Genomic DNA, 23,901 nt, shown 5'->3' with positions numbered 1-23,901 from the left:
GCCTAAATTGTCCCAATCGTTCGGGAAACGCTCGCACCTAAGTTCCTCTAGAGGACAGGCCTTGGGTGTTTCTACTTTGTCCTCTATTCACAACTACAAGGAGCTCAGGCTTGTGTTACCCGTTTCTTTAAAGTGGGAGAAGGGAGTAGTTAAGACTATGGCACTAATCGATTCTGGAGCTGCTGAGAGCTTTATAGATCAGGGTTTTGCTGCCAAGCATGCTATTCCATCCCAGTTAAAAGAGACACCTCTGGCTGTCGAGGCCATCGATGGTAGACCGTTACTTGAGCCTGTTATTTTCCATGAGACCATACCGATTAACTTGACTGTTGGCATCCTGCATAAAGAGGATATATCCTTAATGCTCATTTCTTCTCCGTCTATTCCCATAGTCCTGGGGTACTCCTGGCTGAGGAGACACAACCCTATTATTAATTGGGAATCAGGGGAGATAGTTTCGTGGGGAGAGAATTGTCAAGAAAAATGCTTGCGGAAGGTCTTACCTCTTGGATTAACTAATACATCGAATACCCCTGACAATCCTACAGAGACACAAATTCCGTCTCAGTATCTAGATTTAAAGGCAGTATTTGACAAAAAGAAAGCCGATACCTTACCCCCACACAGGTCCTTTGATTGCAAAATTAACCTACTCCCTGGTACCATGCCTCCCAGAGGCCATGTATACCCATTATCTATAAAGGAGAACTCAGTCCTAGAGGAATATATTCACGAGAATTTAGACAAGGGATTCATCAGGAGGTCCTCCTCCCCTGCCGGGGCTGGATTTTTTTTTGTTAAAAAGAAAGATGGTTCTTTGAGACCTTGTATTGATTATCGAGGCTTGAATAAGATAACCATTAAAAATGCCTACCCGATTCCCTTGATCACCGAACTCTTCGATCGTTTGAAGGGCTCTACAATTTTCACCAAGTTAGACCTCAGAGGGGCATATAACTTGGTGAGAATCCAGCAGGGACATGAGTGGATGACGGCATTCAATACTCGATATGGTCACTATGAATATACTGTTATGCCTTTTGGGTTATGCAATGCGCCAGCTGTGTTCCAGGATCTGATAAATGAGGTTCTTAGGGAATTTCAGCAAGATTGCGTCATTGTATACCTAGATGATATACTCATTCATTCTAGTGAGATTGAGATTCATCACAAGCAAGTCAGGAGGGTTTTGCACAAGCTTCTCCAGCATGGCTTGTACTGCAAGTTGGAGAAATGTAGCTTTGATCAAACCCAGGTAACCTTTCTCGGCTATGTGATCTCTGGGGAGGGATTTAAGATGGATCCGGATAAGCTCCAATCCATTCTAGAGTGGCCTTTACCCACAGGTCTTAAAGCCATACAGAGATTTATTGGTTTTTCCAATTATTATAGGCGCTTTATTAAGGGCTATTCTTCCATTATTGCACCTATCACTAACATGACCAAACAGGGGGCTGATACTAAGAATTGGACTACTGAAGCTCTCCTTGCGTTCAAGACTCTCAAGGAGCTTTTCGCTTCCGCTCCAATTTTGGTTCACCCTGACACTTCTCTGCCTTTTTTGCTTGAGGTAGACGCATCAGAGACTGGTTTAGGTGCTGTTCTATCTCAAAGGTTGGGTATTGATAAACCATTACATCCATGTGGATTTTTCTCTAAAAAATTGACCGGTACTGAAAGCAGGTATGACATTGGTGACAGAGAATTACTAGCGGTTATCAAGGCTTTGAAAGAATGGAGACATTTATTGGAAGGTACATTACATCCTGTTACCATTCTGACAGACCACAAAAACTTGTCCTATATCGGAGAGGCCAAGCGTCTGTCCTCCAGGCAGGCTCGTTGGTCGTTGTTTCTTACCCATTTCAATTACGTTCTGACTTACAGACCTGGGTCAAAGAATTCTAAAGCCGATGCGCTATCTCGCCAATATGAACCCTCTGCTTCAGTTGAACCGCTTTTGTCCTCCATTGTACCCAAATGCAATATTATTGCTAATACCAGTCTCAAAATTCATTCTCCGCTACTTGACCAGATCTTGAAGTCACAACATCTAGCTCCCGGAAACACTCCTGAGGGAAGAAACTTTGTTCCTCCTGAACTTCAACTGGAGCTCTTACAATGTTTTCATGAAAGTAGAATAGCTGGTCATCCTGGTATTCGCAAGACATACTCTCTGATATCCAAGGATTTCTGGTGGCCTTCACTTCGAAAAGATATTGAGGAGTTCGTCGCAGCTTGTGAGACTTGTGCCAAGACTAAACTACCTCATGCATCTCCATGTGGCCTGTTACACCCCTTGGACATTCCTGAGAAACCTTGGTCCTGTTTGTCCATAGACTTTATCGTTGATTTGCCTGCTTCCAAGAGACAGACTGTTATTCTCACGGTGGTGGATAGATTTACTAAGATGGCCCATTTCGTGCCATTGCCTAAACTTCCGACTTCTCCTGAATTGGCGGAGATTTTTGCGAGAGAGGTTTTTCGCCTACATGGGATTCCTTCAGAGATTGTTTCTGATAGAGGTTCTCAATTTGTCTCACGTTTCTGGAGATCCTTTTGTTCTCAAATGGGCATCAAATTGAACTTCTCCTCTGCCTATCACCCTCAGTCTAACGGAGCTGCTGAACGTACTAATCAAAAGATCGAACAGTATCTGCGTTGCTTTGTTTCCGAACACCAGGACGATTGGGTCGGTCTGATTCCTTGGGCGGAGTTCGCACACAATAACCTTGTTTGCGATTCAACTCGCTCTAGCCCTTTCTTCATGAACTATGGCTTTCATCCTTCGATTTTTCCTTCGGTTTCCTCTTCTCAGGGGATACCGTCGGTTGATGATCATGTCGCCAACCTGAAGAAATTATGGGATCAGACTCGGCAAATTCTATTACATAGTTCCTCGCTGTTCAAGAAACACGCTGACAAACATAGAAGAGCGGCTCCTGTTTTTGTTCCTGGGGATAGGGTATGGTTGAGTACTAAGAATATTCGCCTAAAAGTTCCATCTATGAAATTTGCTCCTCGCTACATAGGCCCTTACAGGGTTCTCACTCGTATCAATCCGGTTGCGTATCGCCTTGCTCTGCCACCTGCCTTACGCATTCCTAACTCTTTTCATGTCTCCTTGTTGAAACCCCTCATTTGCAACAAATTCTCCTCTAAGGTCCCCTCGCCTCGTCCTGTTCAGGTGGAGGGTCGGGAGGAGTACGAGGTCAGCTCCATCATTGACTCCAGAATTTCAAGGGGAAAATTGCAATATCTGGTCAACTGGAGGGGATATGGTCCTGAGGAGAGGAGTTGGGTACCTCAGGAGGACGTCCATGCTTCTCGCCTTCGCAGAGCATTTCACCTCCGCTTCCCATCTCGCCCCGGTTCATTCCGCCCGGTGGGCGTATCTGAGAGGGGGGGTACTGTCAGGGTACCTGAGGCCTCTACCTCTAAGAGAGGTAGAGACTTGGTGGTTTATCCGTCCAGGCGAGCTGTTTCCTCCGTTCCTCGCGGTTCATCCAGTCACTTAAACACCGGCCGCGAGGAATCCACGTCCTTTTCTAGCAGGACGCTCAATACGTGACGTCATGACGCTATCACGAGCAATCTGTCACTCAAGTGTCCGATATCCAATCGGTACTTGTCAGAGGCGTGATTTCCATCCAGAGCCAGGGTATTTAAGCTTACTCCTTACTTCAGCTCATTGCCCTGTCGTGGTTCTAGCTTGTCTAGTCACTCAGTGCTCTGGTATTCTAGTTTGCTCTATTGGTTTTGACTCGGCTCGTTGTACTACCCTGCTTCTCTGTTATCCCTTGACCCGGCTTGTCTCTCGCTTATCTGTCTTCTCGTTCCCTCGACCTCGGCTTGTCTCTGACTATTCTTTACTCTCGGTACGTTAGTCCGGCCATTCTAAGGCCCGGTATACGTACCTTTCCACTCTTTGTACTCTGCGTGTTGGATCCCTGTCCCGATCCTGACATATATACAGTGTAAACTTGGCTCCCTCTATATACAGAGTAACATGGCTCCCTCTATATACAGAGTAACATGGCTTCCCTCTATATACCGTGTAAACATGGCTCCCTCTATATACAGAGTAACATGGCTTCCCTCTATATACCGTGTAAACATGGCTCCCCTCTATATACAGAGTAATATGGCTCCCCTCTATATACAGTGTAAACATGGCTCCTCTCTATATACAGAGTAACATGGCTCCCCTCTATATACAGTCTAAACACGGCTCCTCTCTATATACAGAGTAACATGGCTCCCTCTGTATACAGTGTAAACATGGCACCTCTCTATATACCGTGTAACATGGCTCCCCTCTATATACAGTGTAGACACGGCTCCTCTCTATATACAGAGTAACATGGCTCCCTCTATATACAGAGTAACATGGCTCCCTCTATATACAGAGTAACATGGCTTCCCTCTATATACCGTGTAAACATGGCTCCCCTCTATATACAGAGTAACATGGCTCCCCTCTATATACAGTGTAAACATGGCTCCTCTCTATATACAGAGTAACATGGCTCCCTCTATATACAGAATAACATGGCTCCCTCTATATACAGAGTAACATGGCTCACCTCTATATACAGTGTAAACATGGCTCCCCTCTATATACAGTCTAAACACGGCTCCTCTTTATATACAGAGTAACATGGCTCCCTCTATATACAGAATAACATGGCTCCCTCTATATACAGAGTAACATGGCTCCCATCTATATACAGTGTAAACATGGCTCCTCTCTATATACAGAGTAACATGGCTCCCCTCTATACAGGGGTGTACCTGGAGCATTTGCCACCCGGGGCGGATCCTTTATTTGGATCCCCCTCCCCAACTTTGAAATGTAAAAAACAGCTGCAATTTTTTTTAAATGTATGTTTATGCAGTGTGTGTATTGTGTGTACAGTGTGTGTATATTGTGTGCAGTGTGTATGCAGTGTGTGTAGTGTGTGTGTGTGTATAGTGTGTGCATAGTGTATGCAGTGTGTGCATAGTGTGTACAGTGTGTGTGTATATTGTGTTTATAGTGTGTGTATATTGTGTGTAGTGTGTGTATAGTGTGTGCAGTGTGTGTATAGTATGTATGCAGTGTGTGTATAGTGTGTGCAGTGTGTATATAGTGTGTATGCAGTGTGTGTATAGGGTGTATGCAGTGTGTGTATAGTGTGTGCAGTGTGTGTATAGTGTGTGCAGTGTGTGTATAGTTAGTGCAGTGTGTGTATAGTGTATGCAGTGTGTATGCAGTGTGTGTATAGTGTGTGCAGTATGTGTATAGTGTGTGCAGTGTGTGTATAGTGTGTATGCAGCGTGTGTATAGTGTGTATGCAGTGTGTGTATAGGGTGTATATAGTGTGTATGCAGTGTGTGTAGAGCGGCGGGTGGGGGCCCTAAATGAAAATCCCCCCCCTCCCCCATCAAAGGTGACTAGGGGTCCCCAAGTCCCTAGTTACACAACCAAATAAAAAAGCCCCTACCTACCCCCCTCACCCTAAAAAATAGTGAGGGGGGAATAAAATTACTACCCTGTAAAGTAAAATTCAACTTACTTTTTTCTAAAATCTTCATTTTTCAGCCCCAAAAAAGGCCAAATAAAAAGCCATCATACCCGTCGAACTTAAAAATAAAATAAAAAACCCGAGCGCAAAAAAAAATAATCCATCTTCACCTATGGAGGGCTCCGTGTCAGTGTTTATCAGGGATCCTTAGGATAGGTGTCAATCCATATCTGCCAAGTGACCCTATGTAGGGGGAACAGTCCCTACTCTGCTCTGTGTCAGTGTCTGGAGGGAGTATCTGCAGTAACACAGAGTGTCTGGGGGGAGTATCTGCAGTAACACAGGGTGTCTGGAGGGACTATCTGCAGTAACACAGGGTGTCTGGAGGGAGTATCTGCAGTAATACAGTGTCTGGGCGGGAGTATCTGCTTGTAACATTTATATGCACAAAAAAAAAAAATAATAATAAATTGAAAAAAAAAAATGTTTGCAGCTTCCGAATTAATCTAAAATGGATGCTGTCCAGTAGGTGGGAGGGTCTGCTAGGGAGGGTGTGCTGCTGATTGTCTGTAATGTGTCTGCTGACTGTGAGGTACAGGGTCAAAGTTTACTCAATGATGACGAATAGGGGGCGGACCGAACACCGCATGTGTTCGCCCGCGGTGGCGGACGCGAACATGCTATATTCGCCGGGAACTATTCGCCAGCGAACAGTTCGGTACATCACTACTCCTGAGACATTTGATTTTTTTCAGCCTGCGACATGGCCTGGCGCCAGTGGTTTGCACGCAACAGGGTTGCATCCAAGATAGATAAGGAGAGTGGTGAAGTACAAGTTAATTATATTATATTATATATTCTCTGGGGAAAGATGTGGAGCCTGTCTGCAATACATTTACATTCAGTGAGGGGGAAGAATTTTACTTTGAGATAGTTACAAATAAGCTCAGTGCCCATTTTGTGCCCAGGAGGAATGTAATTCATCAGAGGGACTGTTTTCAGAAGTGAGCCCAGCATGTAGGCAAATCAGTGGAATCATTTGTGCTCGGCCTTTATGAATTGGTGGAGCTCTGTGAGTTTGATGTCCTGCAAGGAGGAGCGGATAGGAGACAGAATTGTCATAGGAATTGCAGACTCAGATGTCTCACTGAAGCTGTAGTCTACATTGACACTTGATGAGGCTATACGAATGGCCCACCAGAATGAACTGGTGAAGAAGCAAAGTGCAGATATAAAATCTGAAATTACAGTAGAAGAAGTGCAGCAGTCCAGGAGAGTTGTAATTGACAGAGATAGTGTGAGCAGCAGACCGTAGGCAGAAAACAGGTTCAGAGGTGGTTGGGTTCTACAGGCTCGTTGCACACACTGTAACCACACTCATGGAATTAAGGTGTTGGGCCCTGCTACAGGCAAGAAGTGCAGGAAGTGCAACCAAGTCAGCCATTTTGAGGCGGTTTGCAAATCAGAATCTGTTAGGAAATGCACCTGGACAGTGACTAAGAGCCACAAGAGGGGTCCTTTGTAGGGTCTGTGAATAAACAGTCCGGATTTAAAGATCGAGGCGTGGGCGGATATTACAGTTATTTCTTGTACAACGATCCAGATATTGCCATGACCAACACACCTTGAGGATGTTACTATAAAAGTTATCAGCCCCGCAGGTCACATTGATTGTGTTGGGCGATTTCTTATTAGCAGTGAGTACAAGCCAAACAAAATTACTCTGTGTAAGCATGTAATCAGAGAACAATGTGTTAACCTTTTGAGCTGGAACACAGCCTGCAGTCTGTGCCTTGTTGCGGAAGTGCATGAGGTCACAGAGGACAGAGATCATGGCCTGTTGAAGTGTGAGTCAGTCCAAATACAGTTTAAGACTGATGCAATCCCAGTATCACTACATGTTGTAGAATTCCATTTCCACTTATGCCATAGGTTGAAGCGGAGCTTATGAGAATGGAGCGTTAATAGGGAAGTTAGTAAAGCGATTGACTGGTGTACTCATATTGAGCCGGTCAGTAAGAAAAATAATAAAGTTTGCGTTTGTGTGGATTTTAAAGGTCTGAATGAGGCTGTGAAGGGAGAGAGATATGTGTTGCTGATATTGGAAGATATAGCTCCAAAGTAGTCTGCGGTGAATTGTTTTCCATACTTACACTTCCAGCAAATTCTGACAGATAACCCTTGACCCAGGGTGCTGCAAGCTGACTTTAATACACTGGTAGATCGGGGTTGTTTCTGCAGACTCCCATGAGATCTTCCAAAGGGAGATGCATTCTTACTGGGAGATCATGAGGGCACTGTAGTAGTCATGGACAACATCCTTGTGTATGGGTCCCCTCAAGTAGAGCATGCTGCGTCGTGTACTGCAGACAGTAAGAGAGTCTGGACTAAAGCTGAACAAATATAAATGTCACTTTGGGAAAACAGAAATGTGCTATTTTGGTCAAATTATTAGCAGAGATGGTATTAAGCCGGATGCTGGTACAGTTCTTGCTATTAAGAAAATTAAAAACCCTTCTGACGCAAAACTAAACTTAAACAAATACTGGTTCTTGTGAATTATTTGGGCATGCTTCTACCATCCAAGCGCTATAAAGCAGAGCTCTTAGTTGCTGCTTTCTACCACATTTCGTTTTGTCATGTTTCTACCAGAATTGTCCTCAGTGTTATATTCTATTACAGAATTGTTGAAGGATGTTGCTTAGTTCTGGAGTGGATTCAATATTGGCATCTAAATTCATCTCTTCTAAGAAATTGGTACAGATTAAAAGAGAGATGGGTCTGACACTGATCTCCAATTAGTTATTAGCTTCATAAAGAATGGATGGGCTGAGAGCCAAGTAGTGTGGATGGCACCTTCCAGTAAGAAAGAGCATATCTCACAGAACTGGATGGTTTGGTGCTCTTTCAAGACCGTATTGTCATACCTGCCAATATGTGGCAAGAAAAGTAAAGTCAAATTCTTGATGGCCATTTGTAGAGAAAGAACAGCCACGGTGGTGTGGTGGTCTAGAATCAGCACTGACATTGCGGAATACGTATTCAGATGTGCCTTTTGCCGGGAACGCTGGCCTCTGATATCTACCCTGCTGCAAGCGAGCCTCTGGCAGAGGTCATCCCCCAACTTAAAAGTATGTTTGCAACGTGGGTATAACATTGCAGGTGGTGAGCGACAATGGGATGCCGCTTGTTTACATGAGTTCAGATCCTTCAGTTAGGAGTATGATTTCCTTGGATAAGCACAATGGAAACCACAACAGGGCACTGATAAATGGACAAAAAAAAGTAGCATGTGACAGTGGAACGTGCGTGTGTGACGTCCCACGCGCGTTCCCAGTGGTTAGGGACCAAGGGGTTAACTAAGAACCTTTAAAGGTTCTGACTTGCAGCGACCGGCGTCTCTAATGTTTTCAGACCCGGCCGCTGTGTGAGGGGAGGGTGCCTGTCCGCTCTGAAACCGTGTTCGGAGTGAGATCAGCAGCCGCCGAAGGAGTGGCCACATGGGAATGCCACTGCGATGAGATGTGCCCGCCAGGTCCCAGACCACTCTCTGACAGGACTGGATCTGGCGGGCACCGTGACACACAGCCACTCCTTGCAAAATGACTTTGAGTGGTAGCGTTGTTAAGCTTCCAACTCGTTACCGAGATTAGAACAGTAACTTGAAGAATGGGCAGAATACTCCCACAGTGGACTAGAGTAGTCTAAACATGCACATTTACCTGCATTTACTTATTTTTCTGTTTATATGTTTTGTTTGTCTGAAAAAAGAAAAAAATATATTGTCATTAAAAAGGGGGGAGGTGTGCTGAGAGCCCGAGGACACAGGAAATGAAGCTCTGCAATAAACACATGTTGAAATCAGCTCACCGTGTTGCTCAGCTCAGCTCACATGCATTTGATGACTATGTAATAGGGAAACCTGTTAAGAGAGCATGGGTAACCTTTAATAAGAGGGAGGGGTGACGGGGAATCTGTAGTCAGTTGTAGATATGGTTATTGGGGAAGGAGTGTGAGCTTTATAACAGAGGAGAGGCTGAGATAGTTGTATAACATGTGGATGGAAGTGGTTTGGAGTGGTGACTATAGTCTATATTAAATTGAGATTGGCTATTGGGGGATTAGGACCTGGATTATGGTGCAAGAGTTTACAGTGAGTGTTTAATCTAACACCTAATACAACACAGATTGTCTTACCTGAGGGATCTGTCACCTCACTCCCTCCTTCAAAATTACCTGGAGTGTTATTTCCTACCCAGTACACTCCATTCACTGTATCTATTGTAGAAAAGGATTCCTGTAACAATTGCAAATTAATACTTTGTGGCTTCCAATGCCTTATAGTTCATTCCAGCTGACTTCATTAATGTACACAGATGGTATCACTTTATTTTAAAGACAAACTGCCAAATAATGAAGTCCATAATTTAACACCGTAAATTCCAGTGCTATTTCCCCTGCTGTTGCTGGACAGACTTTATAGGAAAAGCGAGCTGTCAAAGCAGTGTTCTGTGTCTGATCTGCTTGCCATCCTGAGTTCAAGCAGCAAATCAGTGGCTAATGTCAGATCTCTCTCTCTCTCTTTTCGCAGCTGTGATGTTCACAGCGTTCAACAAGCTATTGTTATTTTTCACAGTGCAGGTTAATATTTGGGGGGGGGGGGGCTGTTTGTTATTTTAGCTTATATTCATACATTGAGAGAATGGTGGCTACTGCTTGTCTAGCAATTACTATGTGATGATTTGGGACCTGCATTTAATCAAAAACAAATAGCCAAATGGATTTCAACAGCATCAAGCTCGTAAAATATGTGTAATTATTTAAACATACATTATGTCAAAGGCAAGAATATTGTCCTCTGGTAGAAGTGAGGAGAAAGGAGGAGCTTGAAGGCGTCTGACATCAGCTCTCTTAGAGGAGTTTCAGGAAATGCAACAAGCCAACGACAGCGATAGAAATAGAGAGGGAGAGGGAGAGAAGAAGAGATACTTAGCATACCTTAGCAAATGGAAGTGGGTTGCCAGCCAGTGATTAGCTGCATTCGCAGAGTATGAAGATGGAATATCCAATTGCTTATCTGCTCTGAGGGGGAAAAGGAGGAGGAAAATATATAAATATCTATTGAAATACACAACAATAAGTTCCAACTTCTTCAAAGCACGAGGAGCAAGAAGACAAGCCGCCTGGCACACATTGTGCAGCTCTGGAGAGGCTGCTGAAGCCATCGACAGCACTGCTTGTGTGGGGGATCACCCCTGGGTACGACATCCACACGAGACAGCGGAGTCACATTCCCCACTGCTCCCAGCGAGATTCTGCTCCCACGGAGTGACAACCACACTGCCCAATACAGCAGGGAGTCATCAGTAGAGCATCGTATACTGCCTGCGGGGTAAGGTGCTCTGTCCTGCGTGGGTCCATCATCCCTTTCACTATGGTTACTACGAGATGTCCACCTCCCACCATTATAACGTGCAAGAAAAACAACATAAATAAGGCTTTTCATTTATCCTGTATGAGATTCGCCTTGATTTACGAGACAGAGAGGGGGGGATTATGAAGGCTGTGTGATTATAATGCTAATCTAGTAATCCCGTGTTAATCTAGTGTTGGGTGCAGTGAAGAACCCCAGGGAATGCAGGCTGGATGGGCATTCCGACCGTGGAATTCCATGGCTTTCACCGATTGTAAGCTGTGCAGTTATTTACTATTAGATATATACATCCATGGTGAAACTGTCAGTATTTCTGCCAGATGTAATAATGTTGATTTAACCTACAAAAGTATATACATCAGCAAACAGTGATTTTATATTTTGTATACATATCCTACAGGTTGTTTTCTGTCTGTGTAGTGGCTGCTCATGCAGTGCAGGCTGCAATGCCCACCTGCCTGTGTGTGTATATTTATATACAGTGTATATATATAAATGCGTGGGGATATTTTTTATCTATATATACACTATATACAAATGTACACAGACAGACAGGTGGGGGGGGGGGGCAATACCCATCCATCCAATTAATTGTATGGAGAGATCAAGAGTGTGCAGATCCCCTCGGTTACGCAGATTCTTATTAGGTTTAACGAAACTTAAAAAGAGGGGAGACAGGACCCTGCAGCCTCGGTGCTGTCCGTCTCTCTCCTTTAGCCAGCCACAAACGCAGCCAGCCAGCCACACACACACACACACACACAGCAGGAGGCAGTACACTGTGCGAGAGAGAGCAGGGATTGCCTGAAATGCCATGTCCCCGCCCCCTCCACACATGCTGATGCTGCTGTGATGGCTTGCTGGAGGAGAGACAAGGCAGGTAAGAAACCTTCAGAGCTCGGCCATGCTAATAGGAGTGGTTGTTGAGGGATTTGTGAAGGCAACAACTGTGGGTGAAGGGCTAATTGTGGAGCAGACAGAAACTCCTACTATTCTGCCCAGCCCACTGTACACCAACTCCCACTATTCTGCTCCAGCCCAACTACCCCATCTGCTAATAATTTGCACCAGACCACTATAGATCAGACCTCACTATCCTGCCCCAACTATCAATTTCAACTCGAACTATCCTGCCACAACTATTCACTCCAACTCTCACTATCCTGCCCCAACTATCCAGTCCAACTCTAACTACACTGCCCCAACCCACACTATCCCAATTTTCACTTTACATCAGCTCCCACTATCCTGCACCAGCCTGCTACAAATCCCACTATCACCTCTTAGACCATTCTACCATAACTCCCATAGTCATGCCCCAAATCAGGCTATTCTTCCTCAGCCACTCTACTTCTAACTCCTACTATCCTGTCCTAACCCACTTTACTTTAACTCCCAAAATACTGTCCTAGCCCCTCTACCCCAACTCACTATCCTGCTCCAGCCCACTATAACTCTATTTCTCACTATCCTACCATAACTCCCACTATCCTTCCCCAGCCCACTCTACCTCAACTCTCATTATTCTGTCCCAACTCACTAAAGCTCATCTCTCATATTCTGCCATAACTCCCCAAATCCTTGCCCACTCTACCCTAGCACACTAATATTCCCCAGCCCACTCTGTCCCCAACTTCTAATACAGTCACAGCCAGCTCTATCCCAAGTGCCACTATCTTACTCCAGCCTACCACAGCTCTCACTATGCTGTGCCAGCCGACTCTTCTCAAACTACCACTATTACTCTACTGATTCACTCACAAAGTCACTAATCCCATTCTCATTCTCATCCTAAATGAGCCAAACTAACCACTTTATTGGAACTCCCACCACTTCCCTGCCCATCCCACCCCATCCAGAAATATCACAGTAAACTATACACTCTATCCACACCCCAATTTTTCTTCGTATGTAACTCCCAGTACCCATATCCACCACTTTTTAATATTAAAATAGCTGGAGAAGCAATACATACACCCCCTTCAAGCACACATTGCCTGTGTCAAAAAAGAATTATTTATATTTTGGTGGTTATTTTTTTTAATGTATTATTATTATTATTATTTGGTGGCGCTTTACAATTATAGAATGGGGATATCTGAGAAGTGAAAAAGTCCCAACTCTAACGAGCTCACCATACATGAGCAGGGGGCAAAGACAAAAAAGGAAGAGCAGCACAGCTGTGGTTAGGATGGATTGATGGATAAGATGCCAGTGTCAAAATAAGCTCGTCAAAGTGGTGTGTGGAAGAGAGTCTATGGAAGAGACGGAACAACTGTAATAATGGATAGCATTATTTATTTCCACTGATGGACATGCACTGCACACAGATAGACCCTTGCGCTGCCATGTGCTCACATTCAACATTAATAACCTTCATGCATTTTGATGCAAGCCTGCATGAATGCTGCCAATATATATGCGAGTAGAGATGCAGGATTATTTTATTAAACAGGAAATTGTAGAAGAATTGAAAAGGGGATCAAACATTTTAGGCAGAGTAGAGCTGAAATAGTACAAGTTTTTTTTCCAGTTCATTAATTTTGTCCTAAATTTTTAAATCCAGTTTTATAAATACCATAGTGATAATTTATGTTGTGTATAGACCATTATAGTGTGTACATTTATGCCTTTATAAAACCATGTAGTTAGATGGATGGATGTCTGTATTGGTGGGGAGATTAAGGAACCGCGCACTCCTAAATTACATTTCTAAATTCTATAAGGCTACTTAAAATCACCCATCTCAGCAAACAAATATGGTGATTCCATATTGCCATACTGTGTTATGCAAAGTGCTACTTCACAGTACCCCAATATCAGTGGGTCCTAAACTAATTCCAACATAGGAGATAAATCAAATAGTGCTGGTGCTAAAAAAAGATGAAGTATATTTAAATAATATGTTTGTAAGAGCATTGTGAATATATGTAATACAAAATTAATGTGATAAATGCAATTAATAAAATTCAGTGTTAAAGCTAAAGAATTAAAGCGATAGTGCTTTTATCTATATACTCACAATGAAAATTAGATATCTGCTCAATGAAAATTATAATTGAAGTGACATTACTATCCAAAACCTCCTAATGTGTATTACGTATAAATGCTGGTCACTACGGCAGCATTAATCCTGTAAGATGTAGTTAGTAGAAGTGCACTCAACCCTTCGTCATGGAATCCTGGGTGCTGTGCTGGATAAGTCCCAGTACCAGAGGGGACCAAATATAACATTTTGAATATAGAAAATAATCCAGGCACTCTAACGAATTCCAAACAAGGCAGTTTTATTGGACCCAAGATCCAGAAAGCAACACTTCGACCCCTTAGGGCCTTTGACAATCAGAACTGGTGGCCTGATCCAATCACACTGCTTCCCCATAGGATTGGCTGAGACTGACAAAGAGCCAGCACAATTCAAACACAGCCCCGGCCAATCAGCATCTCCACATAGAGATTAATTGAATCAGTGAATCTCCCTGAGGAAAGTTCAGTGTCTGCATGCAGAGGGGGAGACGCTGAATGTTTGGATCATTTTAGGCAGCCATGACCCAGGAAGGATCTCTAACCGCTATCTGAGGAGTAGCCAGTTAAGTTAACACTAGACTGTAATGTAAACACTGCACTTTCTCTGAAAAGACATTGTCTACAGCAAAAAGCCTGAAGGCAATGGTTCTGCTCACCATCACTCAATAAGCTGTAGTTGTTCTGGTGACTATAGTGTCACTTTAACCCTGCAATCTAAAACATTGCTAATTCAGAGAAACAGCAATGTTTATTTTGCGGGTGGCCATACAGCCACTAGAGGCAATTTCCTGCTGTTTCACATAATTTAAGAAGGTGAAACGACGCTGGATGTCCTCATGAGGGACTTCGGTGCTGGAATCGGCTACGTTTTTAAATGGTTTTAAGGGAAACAAAGGGACACTATATTGTTAGGAATACAGTCTTGTATTCCTAACACTATAGTGTCTCTTTAAATGTTTCCCTAGTATCCTGCCTGACTGCTTGTGCACAGTAGGTTATTTTTGCTGACTACAGCCTGCATGGTGTACATTACTGGTAACATGGTTTCTGTTTCTCTTTCCTAGTTCTGCTCGGGCAAGGACAAAATCAGGAGCCAGGACAATCCAATTGCACACTGTATTGTATGGTGCTCTACTTGCCGTTCCATACACCGGATAGGGACAATATTCACTGCTGAAAGATCGTTACAGAGTCTATACAGAGACTGAGGACTCGTCATACATTTACCCTGTACTATTGTGTATAAGGTGAAAGCAGGATGATGACCAGCACCACTACTGAGCATGTGAAGATGGAACCCCCCTTTTACCATGAGGACACCCTCAACCTCCAGGATTTTAGTCAGATCGCAGCATACAGTGCTGGCTCTCCGGAAGGGACGCCAGGAGCTCTCCGTACCTCTGTGGGGGAGCCTGTGGTCAGATACCCCCCTGACACCAAACTGATGAGCGTCAACATTATCCTCCAAAGCACTGGCCTAAAGAAGAAGAATATAGCTGCAGCCTCTGTGCCTCTACCTGTGCTTCCTGCTGGCTTCTCCGAGGTGATCACACGTGGTGGTGACACTCTCAAGCTGCTGCAGGTAGGAAATGGGGGCCCTACCATCACAGACCCCACTGTAGCTGCCCGGGAAATGTCGGTGGGGAATACCCACACACCAACTGTGCCAGCTGTGGTAGAAGCAGGAGTCGTTGTGACTGGGGGAAGCGTTAGCAGTGGTGGGGCAGGCAGTTCTGGTGGTAGCTCCTCCAGTCCTGATCTGTCTCTCCTGCCTAACGCTTCCTCCACAGCTGCCCTGAATCTGCTGAAACTGTCCCCTCCTGAGCTGGAGCATTTACTTATCCAGGCAGCCAGCCCAGGGCTCTCAGCCGCCTCCAGCAGTAGCAGTGCCCCCAGCCCTGCTCCACCTTCACAACCCCAGGGCACCCCAGTACCCCCTGCCCCCGGTGGCCCTCATCCCTTCCTGTACCGCAACCAGCAGATGATCACGCAGGAGCAGGAAGGCTTCGCTGACGGCTTTGTCAAGGCCCTGGCCGACCTCCACAAGCAGAACCAGCTCCTGGGGGCCCCACTGTCACCTACTGCCCTAGCTGCGGGCTCCCCAACATCCTACCCAGCGCACTCCCTGCTTCCAGCCGGGGAGGTTCCTGTCTACACCAACTTGAGCAGCTTCAACCCAGCAAGTGCCCAGCACAGCCCCCCACTCCAGCAAGCCACCCAGGCACCATACACTGCAGCAGGGAGCTCAGCTGGGACTGTGCTGCTCCATTTCCCAGGGCTCCCCCGTCCGCACACTGTAAGGGGGCCCCTGGATGAGCCGCAGACAGTTCCTGACGTTTCACAAGGTGGTGCCCAAGGTGGTGGGACTACTGCTGGGAGTAGTGCAGGAGACTCAGGCTCCCAGCCATCTCTGTCGCCGATCGACCTAGAGACCCAGGAACGGATTAAGGCCGAGAGGAAGAGGCTGCGGAACCGCATTGCCGCCTCCAAGTGCCGCAAGAGGAAGCTGGAGCGCATCGCCCGCCTAGAGGAGAAGGTCAAGGTGCTTAAGTCCCAGAACTCAGACCTGGCATCCACTGCTAGCCTGCTGAGGGAGCAAGTTTCCCAACTCAAGCACAAGGTGTTGAGCCACGTCACCAATGGCTGTCAGATTACTGTGGCCAAGAGCAGCCCTGTTGGGGGCAAGGCCGGGGACAGTTCCAGCTGCTGAGAGGCCTCCACAGCAAGACAAAGCTAACTGGGTATCAGTATTAGAGCCACTGAGACTGAAACAGTCACGAATGGGTGATCCACTGTAGTAGAAGAAGGGTCTGAAGTGCAAACTTTATGCCGGGCATGAATGACAACATTTTAAATAATAATATTTAAGCAAACCTAATGGTTTGAGGGGGGAAAAAACTGGAGGAACATGTAAGCTTCTGAAGCTGCAACAGTGAAGGAGATTGAGAACCCAGTGAGTGAGTGGGAGGCTTACACTGAAAAAGTGTATGTGTCTGAGAAACAAGGCTTGGGCCTGGTCTGCTACCTTCTTATCTGAAAGAAGAGGTTGTGGTACTCACTGAGCAGGGCATGTTTTATGTTTCCACTGTTGGTTTCTGGAGAGAAAAAAAAATAAAGGTGGCTATATACTGAAGATGTGCTAGAGCAAACAAAATGCCTGAAAGATCAACACAATTATTTAGCAAGAGGACCATGGAGTGACAAAATAGCTTTTAAAAATGAGGCTAGCCAACCCCACCCAGACTTTTTTATTTTACAACTTGTTGGACCAGTTTGGGAACCCAACCTTGTATTCAAAAATGCAAGGGACCTATGTCTATTATTGTGGCTAGTGAAAAGATTGAATTTCCTGATGATGTTACAGAACAATATTTAATCGTATTGTTCTAAGCCTGGGTGTGTTACTGGAAGAGATTATATGAGATGTAAATAGGTGCATAACGTATGCAAAATATTTTATTATACTGTCCTGTGCCAACAACATTATATATCAGTTCAGAGTGACCTTATTTAGCAAAGCAGGCATTTTGGATTATGTGTGTCTGCCTGTTTAAAAGGAACACTTCACTAAATAACTAATTTTATTCTTGTGTTTATTTTTGAAACCTTCATAAAAACAGGAAGAATAGCTTATCCTCCCAAATCTGATTTCATTGCATAGAAACATGAATTTGCAGCAACAAAATTAACTAAAATACTGGAACCCTATATTATCTATAATGCCAGCAAATTGGTGATAGTATTACTAAATTCTGTTCGGGTCTGTCTACTGATTATTGTCTTTGCAAAATCCCACTGCAACTTCAAAGGAGCACTGCCCTAGCAAAATGATATTTCTGGTTGTTAAATTATAGTTATATATAGTTATAATCAAAGAGAGGCTGCTGATTACTTTTAATGTTTTACTACCATGTACATTGATAAAAATTGAGACCGGCATAAAAGAACATCCAGTGTTGCAATTTTATTTTATGGCAACTACGTGGATTTATAAAATGTCTTCACAAAACAAAGTTCAATGATGACTACAATAAACTCTTTATAATATTGTACCTACCCAGGTGAAGTTTATGTGATATGGTAAATTTAAGGGTCTATATTGCAGCTGGTTTTATGTAGTACACTTTTTTACTACTTTGTATTAGGAACAGATTGGATCATTGTGTAAGCAGATTTGGGGTACTTATTCAGAGAATCGCGTCAAGTTAACAGTTTAAGGGCTTATTCACTAAACGGTGAAAGCTTACACCAAAATGGCAGATGTTACTTTGGCCTACATTTAATCACATCAACTCAGCAGATGTGTGCCCTTAAAATGAATCTTGATAAAGTCGGAATGTTTTATAAAATTATTTTGTATATAAATGACATTAGTAGACAGACCTCTATAGAATCAAATGGAAAGTTATATTTGCGTATTACTGAGAAATTGTGTTTTATTTTTTTATTTTTTTTTAAATGCACTTAAGTTAACTAATGGTTGAAAATTGGGCCATTTAGACTTGTGATAAATGCAACATGGATGCCATCACAAATTAGAGTTTTAAGCACAGTATATTGGTTGATATAAGAATGAGTTACTATTAAGTGCTTTGACCGAGATTCTAGTTTTATTTATTGTACTCGGTCTGAAGCTAGACATTGAGTATTATGTGTCTTGAGATTTCTTGACATTGCACTAAGTTTTAGATGTATTTTTGTACAACTTAGTTATGTGTACCTTGCTACGCAAATTATTTAAAATGTTATTTAAGGAAAAATAAAGACCACATCTAAAGAAATTATTTTATGGCTAAATTGTGGGTATAATGGTTTTAAGTCAGGGTCTGACTACTAAATATCTTGCAAAGATGCGCAGATAAGCTTTATCAAAAAATTGTGTGTACAAATGTAAAGTTTTACTTTAGAAATTGGAACATTTACATGCAGAGGTGACCAAGCAATTAGTATGTATCACGTTTTGAAGTGCTAGTGCAGCAGCCCAGATGTTTCAAAACAACATTAACCGTGAAGGCTGTGTAAGGATCATGGGAAACATAGTTCATAAACACGTGGATGCTAATGGTACCCATCACTGACTCAGATCATCTCACATTACAGAACGATCCAATGCTTCTTAAAAAAAAGAAAAAAGTACAATGCAGACATGTTTCCTGGTTACCTCCATCAAATGTAAACAAAGATGGTTGATATTTGACAGATTGTTTTTATGGTATATATTTATTTTCTAAATATAAACTTCATTGTATTTTTGCTAGAATTTGGTAAATAGTTGTAAAGCTAGTAACTGCACATTGTATTCATTGCCCAGAGAATGAGTGGAAATGGTCTTTAAATGGGAAGTGAAAATAAAGAATATTTCACTTAAAAAAAAACAAAAAACTCTGCAGAATTGGGTTTCAGTTTCAAGACGTGTGAATTGTTTATTTCTTTTCCTTTATTTTCCATTCACACTATGGGCATTGGTATTTTATTTATTTATTAAGACTTGAAGATTTTTTTGGGATGTCAAGTAACAGTTATATTTTTTATTAAAAAAAAAAAAAAGAAATTAAGAAAAAAACAAAACAGTTTAGATGAGGCATGTTTAAAAGGGAAGCACAGTGTACCACAGCTTCCACTCCGTCTCATTCTCTTACTGTACATTCCAGCTGGGTGTGCTGTTTGTGAAGTTGAAATCACAAATCAGCACTTTGATAAATGAAAAGCTAAGGGCTTACATTGTTTCCTTCATTAGTTTTCTTCTAAGTTTTTGAACTAGCGTGATGATGATTTTACAATTAAGACAGTCACATTGCTGTGGTTACTGTTGCTACAGAACATGCTAAGTGAAAACTTTCAGAGATGATTAGTTTTTTTTTTATAACCTCTTAAGAGCCAATCGTAACATCATAGTAATCAGTTCTTTAACAATCCAACTCCAGAATGGAATGGTCCACTCATTTAAGAACTCTAAAGAGCTACCATGAAACAGGAGGACATCCCATTTTGGCAAACGGACTTTAGAGACCACATTGTATCATTTATTCGGTCCTTAAGGGGTTACCAGATGTTAGACTTGTCTGTTAAGAATCTGTTTTACTATGACAACCTTGCTATATTTAAGAATCAAAGCAAAAAGGGAATTTATGATTTTTTTTCCTTGAAGATTTGTTTTTCCACAGTGGGATATTGGTTATTTTTTTTTTTTTTTTTTTTTTTTATCTTTTGATGCTGTTTATTGTAGATATTACTACAGATATAAGTTCAGTTGCAGTGATCGGCGTAAATCCCATACCAGCTCACTTACGGTTATGTGTAATGTGTCTTTTTTTAAATGATGAGTCAAAGTTATATTTTAATGAAGTTGTAATACCAGGCTCTTTTTTCGGCCCTTGTGTTGTGTTGCATTAAAATTGAGAAGCGCTCAGCTTGTAATCTAGACCTCACGCTTTTTCTGTAGTAACAAACATTGTGGAACAAGAAGTATTCAAGTTTACTGTAAAGTAATGTTAAACTGTAATTACTGTTGTGATAGTAAATTATGGAAGCAAAACAAAGCTTATACCCAGAAAGAAATGTTGTTTTGTTTTCTTTGTTAAAAAAAAAACAAAACAAAAAAACGAGGTACTAAATCAGATTATTGTAACGTTGAAAAGTGAAATCTCTTGTCACTTGCTCATTTTATGTTAGTTTTTTTTAGTTGTTTATCTTTTCTCTTTAAGAACAGTTTTCTTAAAAAGTGAGATGTTTTCAAATGGTAAATTTGACTAAACAACTTTTGCAGCTGGATATTTGATGTTATCACAGGGGTAATATAGAGGTACAGCTTCAATGGATCCATTAAACATTTGTGGTGAGATAACTTGTTAAAATAAACACAATGGTCTGTGTAGCATATTGCTTCTGAAGTATTGTTTTGGAATTCCCATTGGCATCTTGTCGTGATTTACTGTTTAGCGAACAGATCCCAAAATCTTTAAACAGAGAACAGTGCACACTTATAGGGTTATTGACAAAATTCTCAGGAATTCAAACTGATTTTATAGGAGATTTCTAATTCTAGGCCGGAATAGCAAACGAAAACGATCTGTTTTGGCCTTTATTTTTAAATTCAATTTGAATTCACTTTGAATTCCCAACAATTGACACAGTAAATTTTGTGAAAGAATCTATAAATTGTGTAAACATAATGTTTGCTTCTGTACTGATTGTTACAATCAGTGTCATGATATCATGAAAGAGTTTCTGAGTGGACTATTCTGTTGTTAAAATGTATTTTCGTAGCTAGATATTACTTCTAAATATGACAAGTTTATTAACCTCACTAACAGGGTTATTCACTTAATTCCTGATTTTAGAAAATGAACACTGAACGGGGAAATTAAGGCTAATAATATTTAGAAGAAAAATCTCCAACTCCGCTCCAACCCCGGCGGATTTTGGCTACTGCAATTTCACTTACAGTAAGCGTAAAGGGCCAATTAGCCAATTAGTGACTCCCCAATCACTACACTGGCTTTGAAAAGATATGCTGCTGAGGGGCTGACACCAGCACCAGAGGCTACTTTGGAGTTAAACTGTTCAAAATTTATTTAACCCTAGAAGGTACTATTTCTCCAGGGGGACTCCTATCTCCAGAAGGCTTCACTTCTGTGATGTGTTTGCTGTCCAAACACAGGTCAATTTGTGCGTGAGGCATGTGCACACTAGATGGACATCTCTACCATATCTTTCTATTTAGAGAGCCTGAGCTGAGCAGGTCTGATGTGTGGGACTGTGGCTGGGGCTATATATCTCTTAAATGTCTGTTGGGCACAACTTATGGGCACGTGCATCATGTTTTTATTAAGTGTTTTGTGAATTCACTAGTCAGGTTTCACCTTGGAAATTGAATAAAAATCTTAGAATTATCTTCAGTCCAGTTTGAGCAAATCTCGGACTAATTGTAGTGGTCCCCAACTCATTTAGTAACACCAACAATTCAGGGCTGTTTGCCATGTCTGCTTCACTGGGGTTACTAACACAACCTGGACCATATGTGTCTCATGTGGACTGGTTTGGAAACCACCAGCCAAGTGAATTGACTGCTATAAGTCAGGGAGCAGCAGCTTCAAATATTACTGCTGGCCCATATAGTGTATGGTAACTGTATTTATTTGCATCCTTACAGTTTCCATTCCCTGTAGTAATGTATGAGTTAATTAATTTGTCTTCACAGTTAATAATAAAGCAGTTGGTTAGTCCTAGAACTGCATGAACACACCTGTTGTTTTATATGGACTTTACACCTATTAGCACAACAGTGCAAAGTAATACTTTTGGTTATATAAATATAACGATGCATTAAAGAGGAACTGTCACTTCCTAGTATTTGTAATATTATGTTCTTATACCTATATCTAGCAAATGTGCATTTGTGATCTGCATAAAAGAAAATGAAATGTAGCGTTTTAAAGGATCACTATAGTGTCAGGAAAACAAACTTGTTTTCCTGACACTATAGCATCCTTAGGACCCCCCCACCGTCAGGGCCCCCCTCCCATGGCGCTGAAGGGGTTAAAACCCCTTCAGTTACTTACATTAATCCAGCGTTAGGCTCCCTCAGTGCTGGTGACCTCTCCTCCCCCGCCGACGTCAGCTCCAAGAGCCGTGCGCGCATTCTAACAGTTCATAGGAAAGCATTTTTCAATGCTTTCCTATGGACGTTTTGCACGCTGGATGTGAATTTCGTATCCAGCGTCGCAGAAGCGCCTCTAGCAGCTGTCAGGAAGACAACCACTAGAGGCTGGATTAACCCCAAATGTAAACATAGCAGTTTTTCTGAAGGGTTAAAACCTGGGGGAGCTGAAGTGGTCTGGGTGACTATAGTGGTCCTTTAATTAAAGGGACACTGTAGGCACCCAGACCACTTCTGCCCATTGGAGTGGTCTGGGTGCCAACTCCCACTACCCTTAACCCTGCAAGTGTAATTATTGCAGTTTTTTTTAAACTGCAATAATTACCTTGCAGGGTTAAGTCCTCCCCTACTGGCTGTCTATAAGACAGCCACTAGAGGGAACTTCCTGCTCTATAGCACAGGTTTTCTGTGCTAGAGCGTCGCTGGACGTCTTCACGCTGTGTGAGGACCTCCAGCGTCGCTCAATTCCCCATAGGAAAGCATTGAAAATCGCTTTCAATGCTTTCCTATGGGGTGCGCTAATGCGCATATGCGCATTAGGTCTCCTCGGTCGGTGGGCGGGATCAGTCTCGCCCACTGGCCGACGTAGGCAGAAGGTGGAGCGGCGGGGGAGGAGCAGGCAGCGACGTGGGACATGTCGCTGCCTCAGGTAAGTCACTGAAGGGGTTTTCACCCCTTCAGCAACTGGGGATTGGGGGGTGGGAGGGAGAGGAATCCTGCAGTGCCAGGAAAACGGATTGTTTTCCTGGCACTGGAGATTCCCTTTAAATGTGGTTGCAAGTTAGCTCCCTGCCAAATATTGTTATAAGCTCTGCCCTTTGCACCTGGCAGTTGTCAGCCTAGAGAAAATTTACAAAAAGAGGAGAAATAAAATAATGTTTCTATTTCTCAGATTTATTTGCAATGTTTGCCCTGGATTATGATGTCATTTGCTAAATCTTTTTTTTTTTTTCTCAAAAGAAACCAGAGCATTTTATGGAAAAAAAGATTACCACAAGTAATAGGTGGTTGTCAATGTTTTATTCAATGGTGTAATATTCAGGAAAGTGGATTTTTGGAGGAGATTTATCAGTGTTCTGTTCTAAAAAGTGTGTAAAACTGTAAAAAGAGTGGTGTCAAAAATGGAATGTCCCTGCTGGTTCCACCTATTGCTGGTTGTGATTGCCCCAATTTGAATACATTGGATCACTTTTTTTAACAGAACACCTTGATAAATCTCCCTCAATTTATTAAAGGACCACTATAGTGCCAGGAAAACATACTCGTTTTCCTGG

At 42.7% G+C, this 23,901-nt stretch overlaps 1 protein-coding gene across 2 annotated transcripts; it reads left to right on the top strand.

Moving 5' to 3' along the window:
* Positions 1–10,459: 10,459 nt before the first annotated feature.
* Positions 10,460–18,749, top strand: LOC134611450 (transcription factor Jun-like). 2 transcript variants are annotated; one of them, XM_063455343.1, is made up of 2 exons: positions 10,460–10,899; positions 15,033–18,749. In XM_063455343.1, exon 2 carries the CDS (start codon positions 15,227–15,229, stop codon positions 16,676–16,678), a length of 1,452 nt encoding a protein of 483 aa, XP_063311413.1. In that variant the 5' UTR covers positions 10,460–10,899; positions 15,033–15,226; the 3' UTR covers positions 16,679–18,749. The 2 variants fall into 2 exon arrangements, with proteins under 2 accessions (XP_063311413.1, XP_063311414.1); XM_063455344.1 differs by lacking the exon at positions 10,460–10,899 and adding an exon at positions 11,779–11,821.
* The last annotated feature ends 5,152 nt before the right edge of the window (positions 18,750–23,901 follow it).

Source organism: Pelobates fuscus, chromosome 5 (genome assembly GCF_036172605.1).
Source record: "Pelobates fuscus isolate aPelFus1 chromosome 5, aPelFus1.pri, whole genome shotgun sequence".
Taxonomy (NCBI): domain Eukaryota; kingdom Metazoa; phylum Chordata; class Amphibia; order Anura; family Pelobatidae; genus Pelobates; species Pelobates fuscus.
This window is presented reverse-complemented; position numbering and strand designations above follow the sequence as displayed.